The 25,393-nt window shown below is 52.0% G+C and overlaps 2 protein-coding genes across 3 annotated transcripts; both read left to right on the top strand.

The window, feature by feature from the left end:
* The first annotated feature begins 21 nt into the window (after positions 1-21).
* LOC105477855 (ring finger protein 31) lies at positions 22-14,168 on the top strand. 2 transcript variants are annotated; one of them, XM_011734693.3, is made up of 21 exons: positions 22-1,066; positions 1,151-1,297; positions 1,445-1,600; positions 1,829-1,888; positions 1,988-2,063; positions 2,597-2,774; positions 3,252-3,639; positions 3,800-4,090; positions 4,343-4,591; positions 4,697-4,882; positions 4,998-5,204; positions 8,721-8,894; positions 8,978-9,076; positions 9,167-9,256; positions 10,829-10,943; positions 11,059-11,177; positions 11,437-11,550; positions 11,680-11,737; positions 13,374-13,470; positions 13,750-13,918; positions 14,028-14,168. In XM_011734693.3, exons 1-21 carry the CDS (start codon positions 875-877, stop codon positions 14,079-14,081), a joined length of 3,219 nt encoding a protein of 1,072 aa, XP_011732995.2. In that variant the 5' UTR covers positions 22-874; the 3' UTR covers positions 14,082-14,168. The 2 variants fall into 2 exon arrangements, with proteins under 2 accessions (XP_011732995.2, XP_011732996.2); XM_011734694.3 differs by lacking the exon at positions 22-1,066 and having other exon boundaries at positions 1,445-1,664.
* Positions 14,169-14,219: 51 nt separating this feature from the next.
* Positions 14,220-19,772, top strand: LOC105477854 (interferon regulatory factor 9). Its single transcript, XM_011734692.3, has 9 exons — positions 14,220-14,851; positions 15,655-15,835; positions 16,475-16,658; positions 16,889-17,019; positions 17,389-17,467; positions 17,571-17,642; positions 18,119-18,460; positions 19,347-19,462; positions 19,622-19,772. The coding sequence occupies exons 2-9, from the start codon at positions 15,656-15,658 to the stop codon at positions 19,694-19,696; spliced, it is 1,179 nt and encodes a 392-aa protein (XP_011732994.1). The 5' UTR covers positions 14,220-14,851; position 15,655; the 3' UTR covers positions 19,697-19,772.
* Positions 19,773-25,393: the final 5,621 nt, after the last annotated feature.

Genomic DNA, 25,393 nt, shown 5'->3' with positions numbered 1-25,393 from the left:
GACCGCGGAGACTGGAGCGGGGGCTGTCCCTTGGAGAGGGGCGGGGCTTATAGCTAGGGCCCACGAGAAGTCCAGGGTCGGGGTAAGAGAGGTGGGAGTATCGCAAAGCGGGTATCCAGTGGCGGGGCTCCCCCAAGAAGTCTCGACCGCAAACAGCGGACGGAGAGAGATGAGAGCGAGTAGGAGGGGCAGCCAGAGGGAGCGCCTGGGGTGGAGAAGGGCTAGCCGCCCTTAGAAGGGAGAGGGCAGGGGCTGGGTGAGGGTCTTCCCTCAGCCTTCAGGACAGACCGGAGATGGGGCGGGACTCGCTCAAGAGGGGCTAGGGCCGGCCAGAGTCGGTTCCCCTGCAGGGTGGGACTTCCCCGGTGAGGCCCGGAGCGTAGCGGACTGGTCCAGCTAGAAAAAGGAAGGTTTTGAGCTGAATAGGATAACCCCGCGCCTGGGGCTATCCGGAAGGGGTGGAACCAGACTGGAGGAAGGCGGGGAAGAGCGCTTGACTGAGGGAAGATGCTGGGGCGCATTGAGGGAGGAGCCAGGAGCCATTTGCCTTCTCATTGCTTGGGACCTGGCCCTCCCTCTTGGCCACGCCCCCTGGTTTCGGGACACCCGCTCCCAGCTTAACCTTAAGCCCCGCCCGTTCCTCTGAAATTGGGTCGCTGTCCCGCCCTCTTTCCTAGTACTTCCTGTTCTCGGCTAACCCTGGCGCTGGGCCGGGGGCTGGAGAATGACTGTGGTCTGAGTGACCCGGGGCGGCTACGCGGGCCGGGGTGGGCCTCAAAGCCGGGCACCAGACGGGAGGGGCGGCGCTTGGGCCGCGCGCTGCCCGCGCCGGGTCCCGGCGGGCGGCAAGGCTGGGGCTGACTCCTTTCTCAGGATGCCGGGGGAGGAAGAGGAGCGGGCCTTCCTGGTGGCCCGCGAGGAGCTGGCGAGCGCCCTGAGGAGGGATTCTGGGCAGGCGTTTTCCCTGGAGCAGCTCCGGCCGCTGCTAGCCAGCTCTCTGCCGCCAACCGCCCGCTACCTGCAGCTGGACGCCGCACGCCTGGTCCGCTGCAACGCCCATGGGGAGGTGAGGCCCGGCCCCGCTTGGAAGGGGGCACCAGGGCCTGAGGCCCGGGCTACGCTTACAACTCTCTGCTCTCATTGCTCCCAGCCCCGAAACTACCTCAGTACCCTGTCCACGGCCCTGAACATCCTGGAGAAATATGGCCGCAACCTTCTCAGCCCTCAGCGGCCCCGGTACTGGCGCGGCGTCAAGTTTAATAACCCTGTCTTTCGCAGCACGGTGGATGCTGTGCAGGTGAATCCCCTGGCCTTACGGGAGAGGGGGCTGGGTCTGGGCTGGGGTTTGGCTAGAAAAGGCCTGAGATTGTGCTGAATGGGGAGGGGTCCAGCCCTACTAGGCAGGAAGCCTCCTGGGTGGTGACTGGTTGTGAATGTGTGGCAGGGGGGCCGAGATGTGCTGCGATTATATGGCTATACAGAGGAGCAGCCAGATGGGTTGAGCTTCCCCGAAGGGCAAGAGGAGCCAAATGAGCACCAGGTTGCTACAGTCACACTGGAAGTACTGCTGCTTCGGACAGAGCTCAGCCTGCTATTGCAGGTGAGATGCTCCTCTAGTCTTGATGGACTTATGCACCAGGGCTGGGGAGCCCAGCCTAACTCAAGTAAGTCTGAGGACCCCTGTGCTGCTGAACTATGGGCGTAGTTCAGCATTCTGGGAGCTCCGGGTACTGATTTTCCCTCTGTGAATGTTAAGGGACCAGGGCTTAGAGGGAGGGCTTTGTTCTAGGGGTCTAGGTGGAAACCGTTTTTATCTGTATTATTACAGAATACTCATCCAAGACAGCAGGCACTGGAGCAGCTGTTGGAAGACAAGGTTGAAGATGATGTAAGGAAGGCAGGAAAGGGGCTGGTATACAAAGGGAACCGGAATTGTGGGACTCTGTATCCCTAAACCCTTGTTCATTCCCTGCCCTTTCTTTTTCAGATGCTACAGCTTTCAGAATTTGACCCCCTATTGAGAGAGATTGCTCCTGGCCCCCTCACCACACCCTCTGCCCCAGGTATTATTGGTCCTAAATTGGGGACCAAGTAGGAAGCTATATTGATGGAAATTTGGGATGCTCCTCTGCCTTTTTGGTTATCTTCCTTTGTGTTTGTTTGTTTGTTTTGAGACAGAGTTTTGCTCTTGTTACCCAGGCTGGAGTGCAATGGTGCGATCTCCACTCACCGCAACCTCCGCCTTCCGGGTTCAAGCGATTCTCCTGCCTCAGCCTCCCAGGTAGCTGGGATTACAGGCATGCACCACCACACTCGGCTAATTTTGTATTTTTGGTAGATACAGGGTTTCTCCATGTTGGTCAGGCTGGTCTGGAACTCCCGACCTCAGGTGATCCACCCGCCTCAGCCTCCCAAATTGTTGGGATTACTGGCATGAACCACTGTGTCCGGCCTCTTTGTTTTTTAAAAGAGATTAAAATTGTTTTCTTGGGCCAGATGTGTTAAAAAGTAGTCTTGTGATTTGCCCCCATCCACAGCAGATTCAGATGTAACTTGGTCTTTTTTGGAAAGATGTTCTATCTCTCCTGCTCTCCAGGCTCCACTCCTGGTCCCTGCTTCCTCTGTGGTTCTGCCCCAGGCACACTGCACTGCCCATCCTGTAAACAGGCCCTGTGTCCAGCCTGTGACCACCTGTTCCATGGACACCCATCCCGTGCTCATCACCTCCGCCAGACCCTGCCTGGGGTCCTCCAGGGTACCCACCTAAGCCCCAGGTGAGAGAGTTTCTCTTCTGGGTGAGTGAAATTTAGAGAACTTAATATCACTTGGTTATGGACTACCTGCCAGTTTCTGTGGTAAAGACTGTTTAATAGAGGAGAAGTAGCCAATCAGAACCCTGAAGGAGATAATAGACATATACATCAAACAAGTAGCAATTATAGTAACCCCGGTTGTTATGGTAGTAGGTGGTTTGCAACCTAGTCTGAAGGGTCAGCTGAATCAGGTGGCAATATTTTAAACATCTAGTGTAGGTCAGGCCATGTATTAGCAGTGTCTACTAGGAAGAAGTGAGCTTTAAACTGTCATTTAAATGTTGCATAGGCTATGGGTATAGGAGTGTTCGAGACAGGTACAATGTGTGCAAAGGCCAGAGACATGTGTTGTTACCCAGGAAATGGGGAATGCTTAGAGGTGAGGGATCCAGGCACCAGGTGCCACTTCAGTAGGCCATGTCTGCTTTTCCATTACAGTTTACCTGCCTCAGCCCAACCACGGCCCCAGTCGACCTCCCTGCTGGCACTGGGGGACAGCTCTCTTTCTTCCCCTAATCCTGCAAGTGCTCGTTTGCCCTGGCACTGTGCTGCCTGTGCCATGCTAAATGAGCCTTGGGCAGTGCTCTGTGTGGCCTGTGATCGGCCCCGAGGCTGTAAGGGGTTGGGGTTGGGAACTGAGGGTGCCCAAGGAACTGGAGGCCTAGAACCTGATCTTGCAAGGGGTCGGTGGGCCTGCCAGAGCTGTACCTTTGAGAATGAGGCAGCAGCTGTGCTGTGTTCCATATGTGAGCGACCTCGGCTGGCCCAGCCTCCCAGCCTGGTGGTGGATTCCCGAGATGCTGGCATTTGCCTGCAACCCCTTCAGGTAACCTGTTCCTGGCCTTCCCAGCTCTTTATTGTGTGTTACCTCAAGTCATTCTCTTCTTTTCTATCCCATGTTTTCCTTTACTTCCTCCCAACTCCCTGTATTTCTGTTGTGAACCTCAGCCAGCCAGTCAAAGGGATAATTCTCTCTGCCTTCCCAGCAGGGGGATACTTTGCTGGCATCTGCCCAGAGTCATGTCTGGTACTGTATTCACTGTACCTTCTGCAACTCGAGCCCTGGCTGGGTGTGTGTAATGTGCAACCGGACTAGTAGCCCCATTCCAGTACAACGTGCCCCCCGGCCCTATGCCAGCTCTTTGGAAAAGGGTCCCCCTAAGCTTGGGCCCCCACAACGCCTTAGTGCCTCCCTGCCCAGTTCCTGTGGAGACCCTGGGAAGCAGCGCCAAGACAAGATGCGGGAGGAAGGCCTCCAGCTAGTGAGCATGATCCGGGTAAGGACTGGGCTTGGGATGAGGTAGGGCTGAGCTGGTGTGGGAAAGGAGATGCTGCAGGTGGTTAATAGTTTCTATGAACCTTGTCATTGTTAGCAGCAGCTCCTTGTTACTGAGGCAGTTACCATGCTGTGCACTGATGACATGATCCATATGTCTGAGCTGAGCCACTGTCACCATCTTAGATCAGGCTGAGGGTGGGTGAAGGGTGTGCCCCACCTGATGGGCCTGATGGGCAGGACTGTGCCTTAGGAAGGGGAAGCCGCAGGTGCCTGTCCAGAGGAGATCTTCTCGGCTCTGCAGTACTCGGGCACTGAGGTGCCTCTGCAGTGGTTGCGCTCAGAACTGCCCTACGTGCTGGAGATGGTGGCTGAGCTGGCTGGACAGCAGGACCCTGGGCTGGGTGCCTTTTCCTGTCAGGAGGCCCGGAAAGCCTGGCTGGATCGTCATGGCAACCTTGATGAAGCTGTGGAGGAATGTGTGAGGACCAGGCGAAGGAAGGTATCAGCTGTGCTGGATATGGGATAGGGTCGAGAGTCTGCATCTCTCACATTCTCCCTTGCTTGCTTTCCCACTTCACTCCCTCTCACCACTCCCATCTTGCAGGTGCAGGAGCTCCAGTCTCTAGGCTTTGGGCCTGAGGAGGGGTCTCTCCAGGCATTGTTCCAGCATGGAGGTGATGTGTCACGGGCCCTGACTGAGCTACAGCGCCAACGCCTAGAGCCCTTCCACCAGCGCCTCTGGGACAGTGGCCCTGAGCCCACCCCTTCCTGGGATGGGCCAGACAAGCAGGTGCTGGGAGGAGGCAAGAAACCCAAGGGTCCACCTAGAGGAGCAAGAGGGAGCTGAGGGGAAGGGTCCCTGGAGTCTGACAGCACTTCCCCCCTCCACCTGAATCACATTGCAGAGCCTGGTCAGGCGGCTTTTGGCAGTCTACGCACTCCCCAGCTGGGGCCGGGCAGAGCTGGCGCTGTCATTGCTGCAGGAGACACCCAGGAACTATGAGTTGGGGGACGTGGTAGAAGCTGTAAGGCACAGCCAGGACCGGGCCTTCCTGCGCCGCTTGCTTGCCCAGGAGTGTGCTGTGTGTGGCTGGGCCCTGCCCCACAACCGGGTAAGTCCCTCCCCACAGTACCTGGTCCAAGAATTACTCTATTCTTTTGGACCCCCACCCTACCCCAGTCCCCATCTCTGATCCTGTCTTCTGCTCTTCAGTTGCCCATGTACCCCTGAAGGCTTCTGGGAGGGGGAGGTCAGGAATAGGCTTATCTCCTCCCTTGAAAAAAAATTTCCTATTATGGAAATTTTCAAACATGCAATAGTAGAAAAGTTGTACTACACTGTATAACAAATTCCCATATCCCCCTGCAACCCTTCCAATCCCAGTGTATTCATCATCAAGCTTCAGCAATTGTCAACAAATATGATCAGTCTTTATTTCACATATATACACAGACGGTTATTTTTATATCAAATATCAGGCATAATATAGCTTATAAATGCTTCAGTATATATCTCTAAAATGTAAAACTTTATTTATTTACTTATTTATTTTTTTTTGAGATGGAATTTCAGTCTTGACCCCAGGCTGGAGTACAGTAGCGCAATCTCAGCTCACTGTAACCTCCACCTCCTCCAAGCAGTTCTCCTGCCTCAGCCTCCTGAGTAGCTGGGATTACAGGCGCCTGCCACCACACTCGGCTAATTTTTATATTTTTAGTAGAGACAGTTTTGCCATATTGGCCAGGCTGGTCTCGAACTCTTGACCTCTACAATTATTTTAAAAATACAGAGTAAAACCAAAACAAAACACATACAGAGCCAGTCTAACTGCTCTGACCTAGAGTACGTGGAGGCTTGGGAGCTAAGAAGGGCTTGTTCCTATAAACTGGATATTTGCTGATATTAAAGAATTACTAGGCCGGGCGCAGTGGCTCACGCCTGTAATGCCAGCATTTTGGGAGGCCAAGGCAGGTGGATCACGAGGTCAGGAGATGGAGACCATCCTGGCTGACATGGTGAAACCCTGTCTCTACTAAAAATACAAAAAATTAGCCGAGTGTGGTGGCAGGTGCCTGTAGTCCCAGCTACTCGGGAGGCTGAGGCAGGAGAATGGCATGAACCCAGGAGGTGGAGCTTGCAGGGAGCAGAGATTGCATCACTGCACTCCAGCCTGGGCAACAGAGTGAGATTCTGTCTCAAAAAAAAAAAATTAAAGGCCGGGCGCGGTGGCTCAAGCCTGTAATCCCAGCACTTTGGGAGGCCGAGACGGGCGGATCACGAGGTCAGGAGATCGAGACCATCCTGGCTAACGCGGTGAAACCCCGTCTCTACTAAAAAATACAAAAAAAAAAAAAAAACTAGCCGGGCGCAGTGGTGGGCGCCTGTAGTCCCAGCTACTCGGGAGCCTGAGGCAGGAGAATGGCGTGAACCGGGGAGGCGGAGCTTGCAGTGAGCTGAGATCCGGCCACTGCACTCCAGCCTGGGCGACAGAGCGAGACTCCATCTCAAAAAAAAAAAAAAAAAAATTACTGTTCATTTGTGTGTGTGTGTGTGACAGCGCTACTGTGGATGTGTTTTCAAAAAGAATTTTGCTGGGCATGATGCCTTATGCCTGTAATCCTGGCGCTTTGGGAGTCTGAGGTGGGAGAATTCCTTGAAGCTAGGAGTTAGAGACCAGCATGGGCAACATAATAAGACTCCCATCTCTAAAAAAATAAATAAAGGGCTGGGCGTGGTGGCTAACGCCTGTAATCCCTGCACTTTGGGAGGCCAAGTGGGTTGATCACGAGATCAAGAGATTTAGACCATCCTGGTCAACATGGTGAAACCCCGTCTCTACTAAAAATACAAAAATTAGCCAGGCATGGTGGCGTGTGCCTGTTATCCCAGCTACTCGGGAGGCTGAGGCAGGAGAATCGCTTGAACCTGGGAGGCGGAGGTTGCAGTGAGCCAAGATTGTGCCACTGCACTCCAACCTGGGCAACAGAATGAGATTTCATCTCAAAAAAAAAAAAAAAAGAAATTAAAAATAAGTAAGTAAATAAATAAATAAATAAAGTTGGCCAGGCACAGTGGCTCACACCTGTAATCCTAGCACTTTGGGAGGCCAAGGCGGGTGGACCACCTGAGGTCAGGAGTTTGAAACCAGCCTGACCAACATGGTGAAACCCTGTCTCTACAAAAAATACAAAAATTAGCTGGGCATGGTAGCGGGTGCCTGTAATCCCAGCTACTTGGGAGGCTGAAGCAGGAAAATCTCTTGAACCTGGGAGACAGAGGTTGCAGTGACCCAGGATTGTGCCACGGCACTCCAGTCTGAGCGATGGAGTAAGACTCTGTCTCAAAATCAATTAAATAAATAAATAATTGTAGAATCTACAGGAAGTTTCAAAAATAGTACATAGAGTCCTGTGTACTTTTCACTCACCTTCACCCAGTGATGACTTTATTTTTTTGAGACGGAGTCTCGCTCTGTCACCCTGACTGGAGCGCAGTGGCGCAATTATGGCTCACTGCAACCCCCACCTCCCTGTTCAAGCGATTCCCCTGTCTCAGCCTCCCGAATAGCTGTGATTACAGGCATCTTCTACCACGCCCGGCTAATTTTTTTTTTTTTTTTTTTTTTTTTTTTTTGAGATGGAGTTTTGCTCTTGTTGCCCAGGCTGGAGTGCAATGGTGCGATCTCGGCTCACTGCAGCCTCCGCCTCCCGGGTTCAAGTGATTCTCCTGCCTCAGCCTCCTGAGTAGCTGGGATTACAGGCATGCGCCACCACACCTGCCTAATTTTGTATTTTTAGTAGAGACAGGGTTTCTCAATGTTGGTCAGGCTGGTGTGGAACTCCTGACCTCAGGTGATCCGCCTGCCTCAGCCTCCTAAAGTGCTGGGATTACGGGCACGAGCCATGGTGGCTGGCCTAATTTTTGTATTTTTAGTAGAGACAAGGTTTCGCCATGTTGGCAGGCTGGTCTCGAACTCCTGGCCTCAAGTGATCCGCCCACCTTGGCTTCCCAAAGTACTGGGATTACAGGTGTGAGCCAGCATGCCCGACCCCCAGTGGTGATTTCTTATATAATTATAGTACAATATCAAGACCAAGAAATAGACATTGCTACAACGTTAGCTTTACCATAGGTCTTGTTCATTTTTCACGTGGATGTGCCACTGTGTGTATGTGTGGTTCTGTGCAGTTCTGTCCCATGTATAGATACATATAACCACCACCATAATCAAGATACAGATTGTTTCCTCACCACAGAGGAACTCCCTCATGTACCTCTTTAATTATACCCTTCTGCCACCACTTCTAGTCACCCAGCAACCATGAATCTGTTCTCCACCTCTATAGTTTTGTCATTTCAAGCATGTTACTTGTATATTTAATGGAATATGAATGTTTTTATAGGCACTTTTGTCTTTACCTTAGGTGTCATCATTGTCTATTTTCCTCCACCTGACTGTCTTCAGATGTTTAGGTTGCCTGCCTGGCCCCTGCTGGCACTTGAGGTTGTTAACCCTGCCTAGTTGTTAATTAGAGCCTGATTTCTTAGTAGACACCTGGCCACTGCCTCTTCCCTAGGCTGGCAGCTGTGGCTTCTGACCCCCTCCCTCCAACCCCTCACCCTCCAGATGCAGGCCCTGACTTCCTGTGAGTGCACCATCTGTCCTGACTGCTTCCGCCAGCACTTCACCATCGCCTTGAAGGAGAAGCACATCACAGACATGGTGTGCCCTGCCTGTGGCCGCCCTGACCTCACCGATGACACACAGTTGCTCAGCTACTTCTCTACCCTTGACATCCAGGTACTGCAGCCCCTCTAGGACTCAGGTACCCTGAGCTTTGAATAGCAACCCTCCCACCCACCACCTCTGCATCCTGTCCCCAGCTTCGAGAGAGCCTAGAGCCAGATGCCTATGCGTTGTTCCATAAGAAGCTGACCGAGGGTGTGCTGATGCGGGACCCCAAGTTCTTGTGGTGTGCCCAGGTAAGTGGCCTGCCCAGGGGAGCTACTGTGGAGGGACAGGGGATGGTTCCATGTCAGGCCTTTGATAACTTTATGCTCTTGTACTTACAGTGCTCCTTTGGCTTCATATATGAGCGTGAGCAGCTGGAGGCGACTTGTCCCCAGTGTCACCAGACCTTCTGTGTGCGCTGCAAGCGCCAGGTGAGGCACATTCATCCTTTCAGAAATACTTGCTGAGCTACTGCCAGGTACTGTGTTAGACTCAGGGGAGTTTGTATACTGGAGAGCAAAATATATATGAGCTCTGAGGTCAAAAGAGCTTACAGACTAGTCAGAAAGACTAGGCACAAGGAGAAAGGGAAGAAAGCAGAGGGAGGGAGGAAATCGGGAGAGAAAGGAAAGGGGAGGAGGAAGGAAGGGAAGTAAGCCAGAGGAACTAATTATACATAGGCTTAAGTTCTATGAAGAAAACAAACAGGAATCTGAGATCAGGGTAACAGAGTGGACCTACTTAGGGTAGAGAGGTCAGACAAGTCTTCTCTAAAATGGTTTAAGCTCAGGCCTAAACATTAAAAAGAAGCCAGCCACGCAGAGAGCATTTGGGAGAGAAAGAACAACACATGGAAAGGACCAGAGTCAGAAAAAAGTGTTGGGTGGCTGGAGCCTGGAAAGCAAGGTGGGAGTGGCAGGTGGTCAGAGAGAAGCCAGCTGCCAGGTCTGGAGAGCCCTGGAGGCCAAGTGAGGCAGGTATCCGTCCGCCTTCATTCTGAGAAAAAGCAAGGGTGATACTATCTCATTTATCTTTCGTTTATTTATTTATTTATTTTTAGAGACAAGGACTCACTCACACCCAGGCTGGGGTCCTCTGGTGCAGTCACAGCTCACTATAGCCTCCAACTCCTGGTCTCAAGTGATCCCTCGCCTTAGCCTTCCAAAGTACTGGGATTACAGGCATGAGCCACTATGCCCAACCACATTTATCTTTTAAGAAGTATAATATTTGGCTAGGCACAGTGGCTTCTGCCTGTAATCCCATCACTTTGGGAGGCCATGGTGGGTGGATCACTTGAGGTCGGGAGTTCAAGACCAGCCTGCCCAATATGGTGAAACCCCGTCTCTACTAAAAATACGAAAATTAGCCGGGTATGGTGGCATGTGCCTGTAATCCCAGCTACTCTGGAGGCTGGAGCAGGAGAATCACTTGAACCCAGGAGGTGGAGGCTGCAGTGAGCCGAGATCACGCCATTGCACTCCAGCCTGGGTGACAGAGCGAGACTCCATCTCAAAAAAAAAAAAAAAAAAAAAATTTCATCTGCATCATGTCTGAAACAAAGTGAACACCTGAGACTACCACGGGACCAAAAACACCACCAATACTGTGGAAGCTACCTGACTTACAATTTTGAAGTCCTTTTGACAGCTATGGGGAGAATTGATCCTAGGGGTGCAGGAATGGGAAACAGACTAGTAACCAAGGCAAGCAATTGAGGCAAGGGCTGATAGTGACCTGGAGTAAAGTGGTAGCAGTAGGGATGAAGGAAAAGGGGATAATGTTGAGATGGTCTGTGGGGTGGAAACAAGGCAAAAGGAGTGTGAGGCGGTAGGAGAAAATGAAAGAACCAAGGATGGCCTCTCATTTTTAGATCTGAGCAAATGGTAGGTGGCAGTGACATAAACCAAGCTGGGGACCACTGGATGTGAGTGGAGGGGCTAGGAAGAAGGGCCAGGGGATGGGATAGAGCTCCCACGTGAAGCCTACTTTCCCTCCGGCAGTGGGAGGAGCAGCACCGAGGTCGGAGCTGTGAGGACTTCCAGAACTGGAAACGCATGAATGACCCAGAATACCAGGCCCAGGGCCTAGCAATGTATCTTCAGGAAAACGGCATTGGTAAGGCTGCCCCACTTGGCCTGTTTGCTCAGAAGCCTGTCATTGCCAGCAGCTCTCTTCTTGAGGGCCTTGAGCTGCAGTGGCAGCTCCAGCCCTGATCTCTTGTCCTTTGCAGACTGCCCCAAATGCAAGTTCTCGTATGCCCTGGCCCGAGGAGGCTGCATGCACTTTCACTGTACCCAGTGCCGCCACCAGTTCTGCAGCGGCTGCTACAATGCCTTTTATGCCAAGAATGTGAGCCCAGAGAGTTGGCGAAGGGATGGAAGGGTGGGGGCCTCCATTGGGTTTGAGAGGCAGAGGCCATTGAGGAGTGGCCCCGGGGAAGAGAAGAGGTCAATGGGATGTAAAGCACAACTCTCTATCCCCTTACCCTTTGCTTGCTCCTCCAATGTCTCCATCTCCCCTCACCCATACACCCCTCACGCAGGGGTTCCTGAGAGGCCAGGACCCCAACAGTCTCCAACTTCCTCTCTCCCATCTGGGTTTCTGCCAGAAATGTCCAGACCCTAACTGCAGGGTGAAAAAGTCTCTGCACGGCCACCACCCTCGAGACTGTCTCTTCTACCTACGGGACTGGACTGCTCTCCGGCTTCAGAAGCTGCTACAGGTCAGAGGTGGTCAGGAGAGAAGAAGACTGGGCCCAGGGTGGGCAAGAATGGAAAAGACTTCATGCTAGGAAATGCAACAGGGACTGGCATCAAGGGGAATGTAACACCCATCTGTCTCTCCTCCTCAGGACAATAATGTCATGTTTAATACAGAGCCTCCAGCTGGGGCCCGGGCAGTCCCTGGAGGTGAGTGTTAGGACAAGCCTTTGAGAAGAAGAGATGGTGTGCTGGGCTCCCACTGTATGATGGGTAAAGGGGAGGCTTGGGTCTGGGGCCACTTGTTGCACGCCCTTTGGCAAGTTAATTGAGACTCCAGGCCTTGTTTCTTCCGCTGTAAAATAGGGGTAGTATCTACCTTGCAGCTAAGCCACTTTACGTAAGACATCTTTAAAGAACCTGGTACCCAAGAAGGCATTAATACTAATTTTCTTCTCCCATTCCCAAATGATCATAATTCATTAATTAACTCAATGAGTGTTTAATGAGACCTGCTAGTTGCAGGGCACTGTTTTAGATTCCATGAGGGTAACAGAAAGGTGTTACGTGTGGTTCTAACCTCTTTCACTTCCTACAGTGTAGACAGAGGCAAGTCTACAGTCCATACCACCCTGAATGTGACTAATCTTTTCTGATCTTGGAGGCTAAGCAGGTTCGGGCCTAGTTAGTACTTGGATGAGAGATTGGCTGGGAATACCAGGTGCTGTAGGCTTTAAATTTTTTTTAAAAAAAAATAGAGGTGGCCTGCCAGGTGCGGTGGCTCATGCCTGTAATCCCAACACTTTGGGAAGCCAAGGCGGGCGGATCATGAAGTCAGGAGATGGAGACCATCCTGGCTAACACAGTGAAACCCCGTCTCTACTAAAAAATAGAAAAAATTAGCCGGGCGTGGTGGCAGGTGCCTGTAGTCCCAGCTGCTCAGGAGGCTGAGGCAGGAGAATGGCATGAACCTGGGAGGCGGAGCTTGCAATGAGCCAAGATCGCACCACTGCACTCCAGCCTGGGCAACCGTGAGACTCAGTCTCAAAAAAAAAAAAAAGAGGTGGCCAAGCGCAGTGGCTCATGCCTATAATCCCAGCACTTTGGGAGGCCAAGGCAGGTGGATCACCTGAGGTCAGGAGTTCGAGACCAGCCTGGCCAACAAGGTGAAACCCTGTCTGTACTAAAAATACAAAAAAAAATTAGCCAGGTGTGGTGGCAAGCACCTGTAATCCCAGCTACCCGGGTGGCTGAGGCAGGAGAATCGCTTGAACCCGGAAGGAGGCCGAGATTGCAGTGAGCCAAGATTGCGCCATTGCACTCCAGTCCAGCCTGGGCAACAAGGGTGAAACTCCATCTCAAAAAAAAAAAAAAAAAAAAAAACAGAGGTAGCCAGGAGTGGTGGCTCACACCCGTAATCCCAGCACTTTGGGAGGCTAAGGCAAGAGGATTACTTGAGCCCAGGAGTTTGAGACCAGCATGAACAACATAATGAGACCCTGTCTCTATTTAAAAAAAAAAAAGAGGTAAGACCTTCACAGAATAAGTAAGTTAACTAGTCAAGAGATAAATAACAACCAAAAAAAAAAAAGCTATCTCAAGAGGGTATGTGTTTATGAACCAAAAGCCAGCTTGGATAAAAGTAGGGACAAGTTCCTGCCTCTGTATCAGATGGTCTGCCGCTGATGGCACCTCTGAGTACCCACCAGCACCACTGGGAAAGCGGGAGTTGCTGTGCTCAGTCCCTTCCTTGGAGGCTGCCTTCCCTACCTTGTGAGTATCCCAGTTCTGGAGCTTTGTGGTTATTGGCCTCCCAACAGAGGCTCCCTTCTTCCCTCACCTTCAGGTGGCTGCCGAGTAATGGAGCAGAAGGAGGTTCCCAATGGGCTCAGGGATGAAGCTTGTGGCAAGGAAACTCCAGCTGGCTATGCTGGCCTGTGCCAGTGAGTGTCAGCAGGACATGGGCATGGTGTTGGGCGGTGGGTAGAAGTGGTGAGGGCATGCCCAGGCAGTAAAGTGGGTCCCTAGGAGCAGTAGGTCTCGCAGTGGGTAGAAGGGAGGAGGCTTTCTGGGCAAGGGCATGGATAGATAGTAGCATGCAGTGTGGGCACAGGCAGGGGTTGTTAATCTTGTTCATCTAAGTGTCTCAGAGCCCAGCTATGTTGACACACTCAGTTAATATTAGTCAACAGAACAAATATTCTGCTCCCTTTTCTCCCCAGGGCACACTACAAAGAGTATCTTGTGAGCCTCATCAATGCCCACTCTCTGGACCCAGCCACCCTGTATGAGGTGGAAGAACTGGAGACAGCCACTGAGCGCTACCTACACGTACGCCCCCAGCCTTTGGCTGGAGAGGATCCCCCTGCCTACCAGGCCCGCTTGTTACAGGTATAGCCTCCACCCAGCCTCACCTCTGACCCCACCCTACAGAAGTCACCTGGTGCAGGCTGTGTCTGAGCTCCAGGCTCCTAATATCATTACCTTCTCTCTCCTGCAGAAGCTGACAGAAGAGGTACCCTTGGGACAGAGTATCCCCCGCAGGAGGAAGTAGCTGAGAGTAAGGGTCCCGATGAGGGTCCCATGGCCTACTCCCTCAGGAACAGCTCCAGCACCAATAAAGAGGCATCTTACCACCCAGGCTTCTTGGTGGTCCTTCTTCCTGGTGCCACCATCTAGGGGCACCAGGGAAAGAGTGGGGTGAACAGAGCTTTGCTGAAAAGGGCCCCCTGCAACCTAGTGCCTGACCCTCCCTGGACTCAGGACCAGGAAGGAGTTGACACCCTGGATGGTCAAGGGAGGCCCTCCCCATCCAGCCACGTGGCCTGGGCTCCCTCCCTCCCTGCCTCCTTTCTTCCTTTCATCGAATTCGACGGGTATTTGAAGTCACCCAGTATGTATCAGGTGGGCACTGTAGGGGAACACAGATGCACAGGTGTACACAGCAATCCAGAGGTCCCAAGCCTGACTCCAGGAAACTGGCCTCCCTGGGGAAGCCGCAGTGTCACCCAGAGAAGGTCAGATACAAGCAAGAGTATCTGAGGGAGGAAGGGGAATGAGCCAGGATGGAGCTGAGCCGGTAGAGCAGGGCCCCCCTGCTGCGACAGTGGCATCCTGATAGTGAGATGCTTAGATGCTGCTGCCCCCTGGTGGCCACCAGTTCCCTGCAACTCTGAGACCACGTGATTTCTGGGAAAAGGCCCTCCCTGGAGGAGAACCGAAACTTAGGGTGGGGACTGTAGAAAGGGGTGGAGAGATCAGCCGCCCAGCCAGGAGTTAAGCTGAGGTCGTCTGAGCCCTGCGACAGCCTGGACAGCAACTCAGGTAAGATCAGCCAAGAATGGGAGTCAGCCTGGGATCTAGAGCTAGAAAGTCCAGCCAGATTGGGGGTAGGGGGTTCTAGGGGTCCCTCTGCTAGACTGCGGGATAGACAGAAGACCTCTAAGTCAGGAAGTAGGAGATTCAGCCTGAGAATAAGACTGACAAAGGCCAGCACCTCAGACTCTTGTAGGCAAAGGTCAGAAGGACCTCCTGCTGGATTGTTCAGGGAAGAAGGCTCATTGCCCCAGCCTCAGTGGACCATTTGTTTCCTTGCCATCTGGCCCTGCCCACTTGTGCTGCAGCTCCACCCCCACCCCTGCTTCCTGCCCCACCTACTCCTGGGGATGGCAGAGGGGTGGGGGTCAGAGGCTAGGTTGTGTAGGCTGTGGGGCAGTGGGTGAAGGGCCTGATGCATCTCAGCAGAGCCTGCCTCTGCTGATGCTCGGGAATCTAGACAGGGCCTCTCACCAGGAATGATCACCAAAGGAATTACTTCCTAAACAATACATTTCTGAAAAGTCCTAAAATTAAGACCAATGCCCAAGGTTTCCTTCCAGGTATCACAGCTTAGAATGCTAAAAACAATGTTTGGGTTTTTGTTTTGTTTTTGTTTTTTGTCATTGCTAGTGATGGCAGAAAGGAAACAATTCTGTCTCATAGAGTGTTGAAATGTGTCTAGAGCTAAAAGAAAATGGATGGGATCTCTGGGACCTGTTGCCAGAATCTAGTCTCAATGGCCAGGGTCTCAGGAGATGTTCCCTCCCAAAGTGTCAGTTCTGACGCTTCCTGCTCCTCTTATCCCCCAGGATGGCATCAGGCAGGGCACGCTGTACCCGAAAACTCCGGAACTGGGTGGTGGAGCAAGTGGAGAGCGGGCAGTTCCCCGGAGTGTGCTGGGATGATACAGCTAAGACCATGTTCCGGATTCCCTGGAAGCATGCAGGCAAGCAGGACTTCCGAGAGGACCAGGATGCTGCCTTCTTCAAGGTGAAAGGGCTTGGAAACCACTGTTCCTCTGCGTGAGGGATGGTGTATACACTGGTACACTCACCCTCGAGCACTTGCGTCTACCTGGGTTTCAGACAAGGGAGACATTGGAGAGGAAAACTAGCTGCATCATTTGCAGAGTCCAGTACAAAATGAAAATGTGGAGGCCTTGTTCAAAAATTCTGGGGATTTTGGCCAGGCGCAGTGGCTCACGCCTGTAATCCCAGCACTTTGGGAGGCCGAGGTGGGTGGATCACGAGGTCAAGAGATCAAGACCATCCTGGCCAACATGGTGAAACCCCGTCTCTACTAAAAATACAAAAATTAGCTGGGCCTGGCGGCGCATGCCTGTAGTCCCAGCTACTCAGGAGGCTGAGGCAGGAGAATTGCTTGAACCAGGGAGGCAGAGGCTGTAGTGAGCCGAGATCGTACCACTGCACTCCAGCCTGGCGACAGAGTGAGACTCTGTCTCAAAAAAAAAAAAAAAAAATTCTGGGGATTTCAAGATGGCAACACAGAGCACAGACCCTGCATGATCCCTTCTGAGCTTAGAGCTGCACGCCCATAAAGCCAGTCCTGTTGGAGGGGCAGCTGGAGCCTGTAACACACTGCCTCTTTTTCCCTTGCTTTCTTTCCTAGGCCTGGGCAATATTTAAGGGAAAGTATAAGGAAGGGGACACAGGAGGCCCCGCTGTCTGGAAGACTCGCCTGCGCTGTGCACTCAACAAGAGTACCGAATTTGAGGAGGTTCCTAAGAGGGGCCGCATGGATGTTGCTGAGCCCTACAAGGTGTATCGGCTGCTGCCACCAGGAACCTTCTCTGGTGGGTTTCCCCTTGCCCAACCACTCCTAGACTCAGCAGACTGGGGAGGAAGGATAGATGTGCGGGCTTCCCCCAGGCTTCTCATAGCTCTGCCTTGTCCGTGCCCTTGGGGGCTGCTACCCAGGTTTCCCTTCCTAGGCTTGCGCATTCTTCACTGCCTCAGACCTCTCCCTTACCCTCTGTCCCTGCTCAAGACCCTGACCTTTCTGTCTCCCTCAACAATTCCACAGGCCAGCCAGGGACTCAGAAATCACCATCAAAGCGACAGCACAGTTCTGTGTCCTCTGAGAGGAAGGAGGAAGAGGGTGCCATGCAGAACTGCACACTCAGTCCCTCTGTATTCCAGGAATCCCTCAATAATGTAAGAGATGGAAAGGGAACTGGGCGGGCCTGAGGGCAGGACAGTAACTAGAGGGAGAGGTGGGCCAATGAAAGACACTGTGTCTTGGGAGGCCGAGGCGGGCAGATCACCTGAGGTCAGGAGTTCAAAACCAGCCTTGACCAACATGGTGAAACCCCGTCTCTACTAAAAATACAAAAATTAGCTGGGTGTTGTGGCATCTGCCTGTAATCCCAGCTACTCAGGAGGCTGAGGCAGGAGAATCGCTTGAACCCAGGAGGCGGAGGTTGCAGTGAGCCGAGATTGCCCCATTGCACTCCAGCCTGGGCAACAAGAACAAAACTCTGTCTCAAAAAAAGAAAAAAAAAAAAAAAGACACTGTGTCTGCAGGAGGAGGAGGAGGTCAGTGGGGGAGCACTCCATTCAGACATCGGGAGCAGCAGCAGCAGCAGCCCTGAGCCACAGGAAGGTACCACCTGCCCTGCCTCTTGTGTTGTCCCCCATGCCACACCCTCTGGCCCAAGACTCCCCAGTCCCACTCTGAATGACCAGTGCCTTTGCTTCCCTTCCAGGTACAGACACAACTGAGGCCCCCTTTCAAGGGGATCAGAGGTCCCTGGAGTTTCTGCTTCCTCCAGAGCCAGGTACATGGCATTTCTGACTTTCTCCTGTGCCCTGTGCCCCGAGGTCTTCCACCTTTGACTGTGCATGCATTATCTAGTCAGTCAGGGCTTACAGCAAACTGTGCCCACATTACCATAGCCCAAGGCACTGGTTTCTAGGTGGCGAGAATTCCACATGCCTGGCCAGACTCCAAAAAGCTTGCTTCCCAAAAATATCACCCTATACACTCTCCTGGAAATCTACATTGAGACGTTGATTTCATTGGGCCAAACAGAGGCCCAATCTCAAGGGACCTTCTAGTAAACTACAAGCCCCTGGTCATTAAACCCTGAGGCCTCATGGTCAATCACATACTAGCTACTTGCCTGAGTGACAGGAAAACCTGAGAAGTCCCCTGGCTGGTGCAGGGAGGGAAGGTGGAGCTATTCCCCTGGGGAGGGGCTGCTGCCAACCTGCATGCTCCTCCAGCACCAAGTAGGGCTGTTCTATTCCCCAGACTACTCACTGCTGCTCACCTTCATCTACAACGGGCGTGTGGTGGGCGAGGCCCAGGTGCAAAGCCTGGATTGCCGCCTTGTGGCTGAGCCCTCAGGCTCTGAGAGCAGCATGGAGCAGGTGCTGTTCCCCAAGCCTGGCCCACTGGAGCCCACGCAGCGCCTGCTGAGCCAGCTTGAGAGGGGCATCCTGGTGGCCAGCAACCCCCGAGGCCTCTTCGTGCAGCGCCTTTGCCCCATCCCCATCTTCTGGAATGCACCCCAGGCTCCACCTGGGCCAGGCCCACATCTGCTGCCCAGCAACGAGTGTGTGGAGCTCTTCAGAACCGCCTACTTCTGCAGAGGTGAGGCTGCTCTCTCTGGGCACCTGAGCTCCCACCCCCTACCTCTTAGTACCCCCTGGGCCCAACTTGGTGGGTCCTGCCACTTCCCTATCTGCCAGCAGATCCTCCATGTAGCCTATGCATGGCACTCCTGCACTTGTGTGGTGCACATCCTGTGTGGCCATATGCCCAGCCTGGCAGCTACCTGGCAGCTCTCCTCCAGCCAAGACAATGGAAGAGGTGGTTCAGGTAGAGCCCAGCACAAGAGTGTCGTATCTTGAAGAACACCATCACAGTGAAGCATGCAGTCACTATGTGAAGGTGCACAGAAGAATTGGCACAGAGATTTTGAGCTTCATGGCCTTCTATATACACAGATTTGGGAGAGCTGGCACACATCACACACTCTGGCCCTGGCTGCACTGTCTCTACTACAGTCCAGGCATGCCTTAGGGTTGCGCTTCTCTCCCATCCAATTCCAGCTCCTACTCAATTCTAAACCTGACCTTAAGAGTGGGACCAGGTGTACACGGGTGCAGAGTGTGGGTGTTCCCAGCACCATGGGTACCCTAGCACTGGAAGGGTGTGAGCAAGCAGCAAAGGTCTGGGCACATCTGTGTTAGCAGCCAGGGCTGCTGCCCGGGAGGACTCTAAACTCTCCCAGCAGAGAGCTTTTTCAGCTGTGCAGTGATCTACTTCTAAGCACTTATTTGAGGCAGGGGCACCCTTTCCCTATTTGCACACGGGTGAGTAGCATTTAGTTCCAAGTACTTCTGACCTTGCAGCTCCTGCTGTGGCAGGACCCCCTCCTACCTCTCTCCATCATGGGTTTCTCACTATTGCCTCCCTGCCTGTGGCCCTCTCTTCTTTTTGAAATTCTTCCAACCCTTGACCCTTTCTCTTTCAGACTTGGCCAAGTACTTCCAGGGCCTAGGCCCCCCACCGAAGTTCCAAGTAACACTGAATTTCTGGGAAGAGAGCCGTGGCCCCAGCCATACTCCACAGAATCTTATCACAGTGAAGGTGAGCTCAGAGCAGGGGCAGAGTACCCATCTAATGAGAGCGGGGGCAGTGGTACTTCAGGAGGCAAAGGGGGTTTCCTAGTGGGGAAGGAGCTCCTGGGGGTGGTGTCTGTCCCTGATGCACTCACTAAGACACTCTTCTCCATCTCTTCCAATACAGATGGAGCAGGCCTTTGCCCGATACTTGCTGGAGGAGACTCCAGAGCAGCAGGCAGCCATTCTGTCCCTGGTGTAGAGCGTGGGGTACCCATCTTCCACCTCACCTCTTTGTTCTTCCTGTCTCCTTTGAAATAGACTAATTCTTCACACGATTGACCTGTCCTCTTTGTGATAAGTCTCAATAGTTGTCTGTGATAATTGTATCCTGAAAATCCTCGCACACACTGGCTGGTGGAGCACTCAAGGCTAATTTTTTTTCCTTTTTTTTTTTTTAATTTTGACATATACACCCTCTTTCATCTGTAAGGGACTGGGAAATTCCAAATGGTGTGAACCCAGGGGGCCTCTCCCTCTTCCCTGACCTCCCAACTCTAAAGACAAGCACTGCCGGGCGCGGTGGCTCACGCCTGTAATCCCAGCACTTTGGGAGGCCAAGACGGGCGGATCACGAGGTTAGGAGATTGAGACCATCCTGGCTAACATGGCGAAACCCCGTCTCTACTAAAAAATACAAAAAACTAGCCGGGCGAGGTGGCGGGCGTCTGTAGTCCCAGCTACTCAGGAGGCTGAGGCAGGAGAATGGCGTGAACCTGGGAGGCGGAGTTTGCAGTGAGCTGAGATCCGGCCTCTGCACTCCAGCCTGGGCGACAGAGCGAGACTCCATCTCAAAAAAAAAAAAAAAAAAGACAAGCACTTTATATTTTCCTCTTAGATATTCACTAAGGATTTAAAATAAAATTTTATTGAAAGAGGAATCAGTATCTGATTTTCTGGGAGAAGAAGGTAGCAGTGGTCACAGATAGAGATGTAAACTTAAGAGTGGGGCACTGGGGTTCTCTTCCTGCTGACATCTCCAGCCTTTTTCCTCTCCTCTGCCCACAGGTTCTGGCTAATATGCTATCTGGGCCCTGTGGGTCCTGGGCCTGGCACTCTACAGAGGTAACCTCTGGGCAGACAAGATTAGGGAGTGGGTTGGGATAGGCCATCGAAAGGGGCATCAAGCCTTCAGCCAGGCACTATAGCCACCAACTTCACATGGTAAAGTCTGGGCTTCATAGTTCTTGCTAGAAGGCCTCAACATCGGGCCTGAGGTTAGACTGGAGGTCTAAATGAAGAGGAGACACTTGAAGGTGACCTGAAACTATGGTCTAGAGGCCCTGGGGCCTGAGAACAGAGGAGTCAGAGCGCAGAGTTGCTAAACCTGTACCTGTTGTTACTGGCACCTCTTCCTCCAGCACAAATTTCACCGTCACCCCAGCAGGGTACTCCCAAACTGGATTCCTTGCTCTATCTAAGCCCCATAAAAGACACTCTGGCTGGCTGGGTGCAGTGGCTCACGCCTATAATCCCAGCACTTTGGGAGGCCAAGGTGGGTGGATCACTTGAGATCAGGAGTTTGAGACCAGCCTGGCCAACATGGTGAAACCTCATCTTCTAAAAATACAAAAATTAGCCAGGCATGGTGGCGGGCACCTGTAATCTCAGCTACTTGGGAGGCTGAGGCAGGAGAATCACTTGAATCTGGGAGGCAGAGGTTGCAGTGAGCCAAGATTGTGCTATTGTACTCCAGCCTTGGCAACGAGCAAGACTGTATCTCAAGAAAAAAAAAAAAAAGGCACTCCGGCCTAGACTGCCATGTCACAAACATGCTGTTCCTGAGACTTGAGGGCTCCAAATTGGCTGACACTCCTTTCCCTTTCCCCTGTGTTCATTTTACTACCAAACTGGAAGGTTTTTCCTTCACCACAAGGCCACCTGTCACCTACTTTTTTGTACACTCACTTCCAGCAAACTAGTTCCAACCCAGGCCACAGCCTTCAGCTTCCTTCTTCCTGCATATGACACCAGCTTAGCTTTCCAGACTTCCTCCTGTCATTTCACTCTTCAGCCCTCAATGGCTCATACACATGATCAAATCTGGATGCCTAAGTCCTCCTAGGACCTTCTTGTTGCCTCATTTGGCAAGCTTCGGTGCTGCCTTTGAGCCTCCCTGCCTCCATGGACCTCCCTTCTTCCCTTCAGTCTTGTCCATCATCCCCCTGGGAAGCCAAGTGCCCAGACAGGCTCTGCACTAGCAGTAAAGAAATGAGGTACTGAGTGCAGACTTGTACAATCCCTGTTGTGCCCTCAATGTGATGCAATGTGATGAAATCCCTCCTGGACCTTCTTTGTACAAGGTCTAAATTATCTCCTTGACTTCCATTTTATTTTAATTCTTTTAATTAAAAAAAAAAATTTGGCTGGCCATTGAGGCTCATGCCTGTAATCCCAGTAATTTGAGAGGCCGAGGCGGGTGGATCACCTGAGGTCAGGAGTTTGAGACCAGGATGGCCAACATGGTGAAACCCTGTCTCTACTAAAAATACAAAAAATTAGCCAGGCGTGGTGGTGGACACCTGTAATCCCAGCTACTTGGGAGCCTGAGGCAGGAGAATCGCTTAAACCCAGGAGGTGGAGGTTGCAGTAAGCCGAGATCGCACCACTGCACTTGAGCCTGGGCAACAAGAGCAAAACTCCGTCTCAAAGAAAAAAAAAATCCTTTTTCAGCTGGGCGCGGTGGTTTACACCTGTAATCCTGGCACTTTGGGAGATCGAAATGAGAAGACTGCCTTAGCCCAGGAGTTTGAGACTAGCCTGGGTGACATAGTGAAAACCTACCTCTACAAAAAAATTCTTTTTTTCTTTTTTTTTTCTTTTTGAGACAGAGTCTCACTCTGTCGCCCAGGCTGGAGTACAGTAGTGCAATCTTGGCTCACTGCAACCTCCACCTCCTGGGTTCAAGTGATCCTCCTGCCTCAGCCTCCTGAGTATCTGGGATTACAGGTGCACGCCATGATGCCAGGCTAATTTTTGTATGTTTAGTGGCAGAGTTTCACCATGTTGGCCAGGCTAGTCTTGAACTCCTGACTTCAGGTGATCTGCCCACCTCAGCTTCCCAAAGTGTTGGGATTACAGGTGTGAGCCACTGTGCCTGGCTCCCCAAAATTCTTTTTTTTTTTTTTTTTTTTTTTTTTTTGAGACGGAGTCTCGCTCTGTCGCCCAGGCTGGAGTGCAGTGGCGCAATCTCGGCTCACTGCAAGCTCCGCCTCCCGGGTTCACGCCATTCTCCTGCCTCAGCCTCCTGAGTAGCTGGGACTACAGGCGCCCACAACCGCGCCCGGCTAATTTTTTGTATTTTTAGTAGAGAAGGGGTTTCACCGTGGTCTCGATCTCCTGACCTTGTGATCCGCCCGCCTCGGCCTCCCAAAGTGCTGGGATTACAGGCGTGAGCCACCGCGCCCAGCCCCCCAAAATTCTTAAAAATTAGCCAGGGGAGGCCAAGCACGGTGGCTCACACCTGTAATCATTGCACTTTGGAAGGCCGAGGTGGGTGGATCACTTGGGGTCAGAAGTTCGAGATCAGCCTGACCAACATGGTGAAACCCCATCTCTACTAAAAATATTTTTAAAATTAGCTGTGCATGGCGGCACATGCCTGTAATCCCAGCTACTTGGGAGGCTGAGGCAGGAGAATCGCTTGGACCCAGGAGGCAGAGGTTGCAGTGAGCCAATATCGTGCCATTGCATTCCAAGCCTGGGCAACAAGAACGAAACTCCATCTCAAAAAAAAAAAGTGAAAAAAAAAAAAAGAAGCCAGGTGTGGTGGTGTGTGCCTATAGTCCCAGTCACTCGCCTCCCAAACTGCTGGGATTACAGGTGTAAGCTACCATACCTGGCCTCCTTCCGTTTTCTATCATACCCCACATCCAATTCATCAGCAAATCCTGTCGCTATTCCTTCAATATGTATCCAGGGTCTGACCACTTCTCTCTGTTTCCATCAGCAACACTTTGGAACAAACTACCACCATCTCTCATATCTTCTCTGCTTCCTTCACATCTGTTTCCACTCGTGTCTACCTTAAGCTATTCTCAACACAGTAGAGATCCTTTTCACATACAATTCTGATCATGTCACTCCTCTGCTCAGAACCTTTCATTGGGTCCCAAATCACCCAGGGTAAAAGCCCAAATGCCCATAACGACCTCTGAGGTCCTGTGATGTGACCCTGCCCTCCTCTTTCTCTTGCCCCTTGCCAGTCTTCCCCTGCCGCTTTGCTTCAGGCTCCTTGAACCCACCAAACACATTTCTACCTCAGGATCTTTGCAGTTGCCAGTTCTTTTGTCTAAATTACTCTTCCTTCAAGTAAGCACATGACTTACCCACTTTCTTCAAATCGTATCTCTTAAGAGAGGGGGCAAGACTTCCCTGAAATACCCTCCCTAAATAGCAGTCGTCATTATTCTATCCTCCTATGCTGCCTCATTTTCTTCATAGCACTTACGGCCACTTCATGTATTTCTTTTTTTCTTTCTTTCTTTTTTTTTTTTTTTTTTTTTTTTTTGAGACGGAGTCTCGCTCTGTCGCCCAGGCTGGAGTGCAGTGGCGCGATCTCGGCTCACTGCAAGCTCCACCTCCCGGGTTCACGCCATTCTCCCGCCTCAGCCTCCGAGTAGCTGGGACTACAGGCGCCCGCCACCACGCCCGGCTAGTTTTTTGTATTTTTAGTAGAGACGGGGTTTCACCATGTTAGCCACGATGGTCTCGATCTCCTGACCTCGTGATCCACCCGCCTCGGCCTCCCAAAGTGCTGGGATTACAGGCTTGAGCCACGGCGCCCGGCCTTTCTTTTTTTTAAAAAACAGAATCACCCACGCTGGAGCACAGTAGTGTGATCATGGCTCACTGCAGCCTCGACCTTTGGCTAAATCGATCCTCTTATCTCAGCCTTCTAAGTAGCTGTGAGTATAGGCATGTAATTTGAGAGGCTGAGGTGGGTGTCACTTGAGGTCAGGAGTTTGAGACCAGCCTGGCCAACATGGTGAAACTCTGTCTCTACTAAAAATACAAAAAAATTAGCTGGGCGTAGTGGCACATGCCTGTAGTCCCAGCTACCCAGGAGGCTTAGGGAGGAGAATTGCTTGAACCCAGGAGGCAGAGATTGCAGTGAACTGAGATGGTCCATTGTACTCCAGCCTGGGCGACAAGAGCAAAACTCCATCTCAGAAAGAAAAAAAAAAAAGCTCCCAAATTGAAGGGAACTGTAAGAAGATAAGGTCAGCTCAGCTGCAGTAAGAGATAAGTCTTAGGAAGAAGTATGCCCTGCAGTCAAGGCAGAGAAGGGCATTCTAGGCCAAAGAAATGGCTGTGCAAAGGTAGGAGGCATAGAGACAAGGGTTATTTGTTATTACAACCATACCTCTTAAATTTACACAAACAATTGTTTGAGAATATGGCTTTTCCAGGCTGGGAAGTATGTGCTGCATCCAACAAAGCTAAAGTCTATTTCAGCCAGGAGAACACTGGCAGGTGGGAAAGGACCACGTGGTGTGCCCATAACCTAAGTTGTTCAGATTTAGGAAGTGACCCCAGTAAGTCCTTTTGGAGTTTCGTGTAAGATTGACTTCTTCAGCTGGGGGCGGTGGCTCACACCTGCAATCCCAACACTTTGGGAGGCCAAGGCAGGCAGATCACCTGAGGTCAGGAGTTCGAGACCAGCCTGACCAATATGGTGAAACCCCTGTCTCTACTAAAAAATACAAAATCTGGCCGGGGGTGGTGGTGGGTGCCTGTAATCCCAGCTACTCGGGAGGCTCAGGCAGGAGAATCCCTTGCACTGGGGAGGCGGAGGTTGCAGTGAGCTGAGACTGCGCCATTGCACTCCAGCCTGGGTGACAGAGTGAAACTCCATCTCAAAAAGAAAAGAAACAGCCTGACCAACATAGTGAAACCC

Source organism: Macaca nemestrina, chromosome 7, assembly GCF_043159975.1.
Source record: "Macaca nemestrina isolate mMacNem1 chromosome 7, mMacNem.hap1, whole genome shotgun sequence".
NCBI lineage: Eukaryota > Metazoa > Chordata > Mammalia > Primates > Cercopithecidae > Macaca > Macaca nemestrina.
The sequence above is the reverse complement of the archived record's forward strand: the minus strand, read 5'-3'. Positions and strand labels throughout refer to the sequence as shown.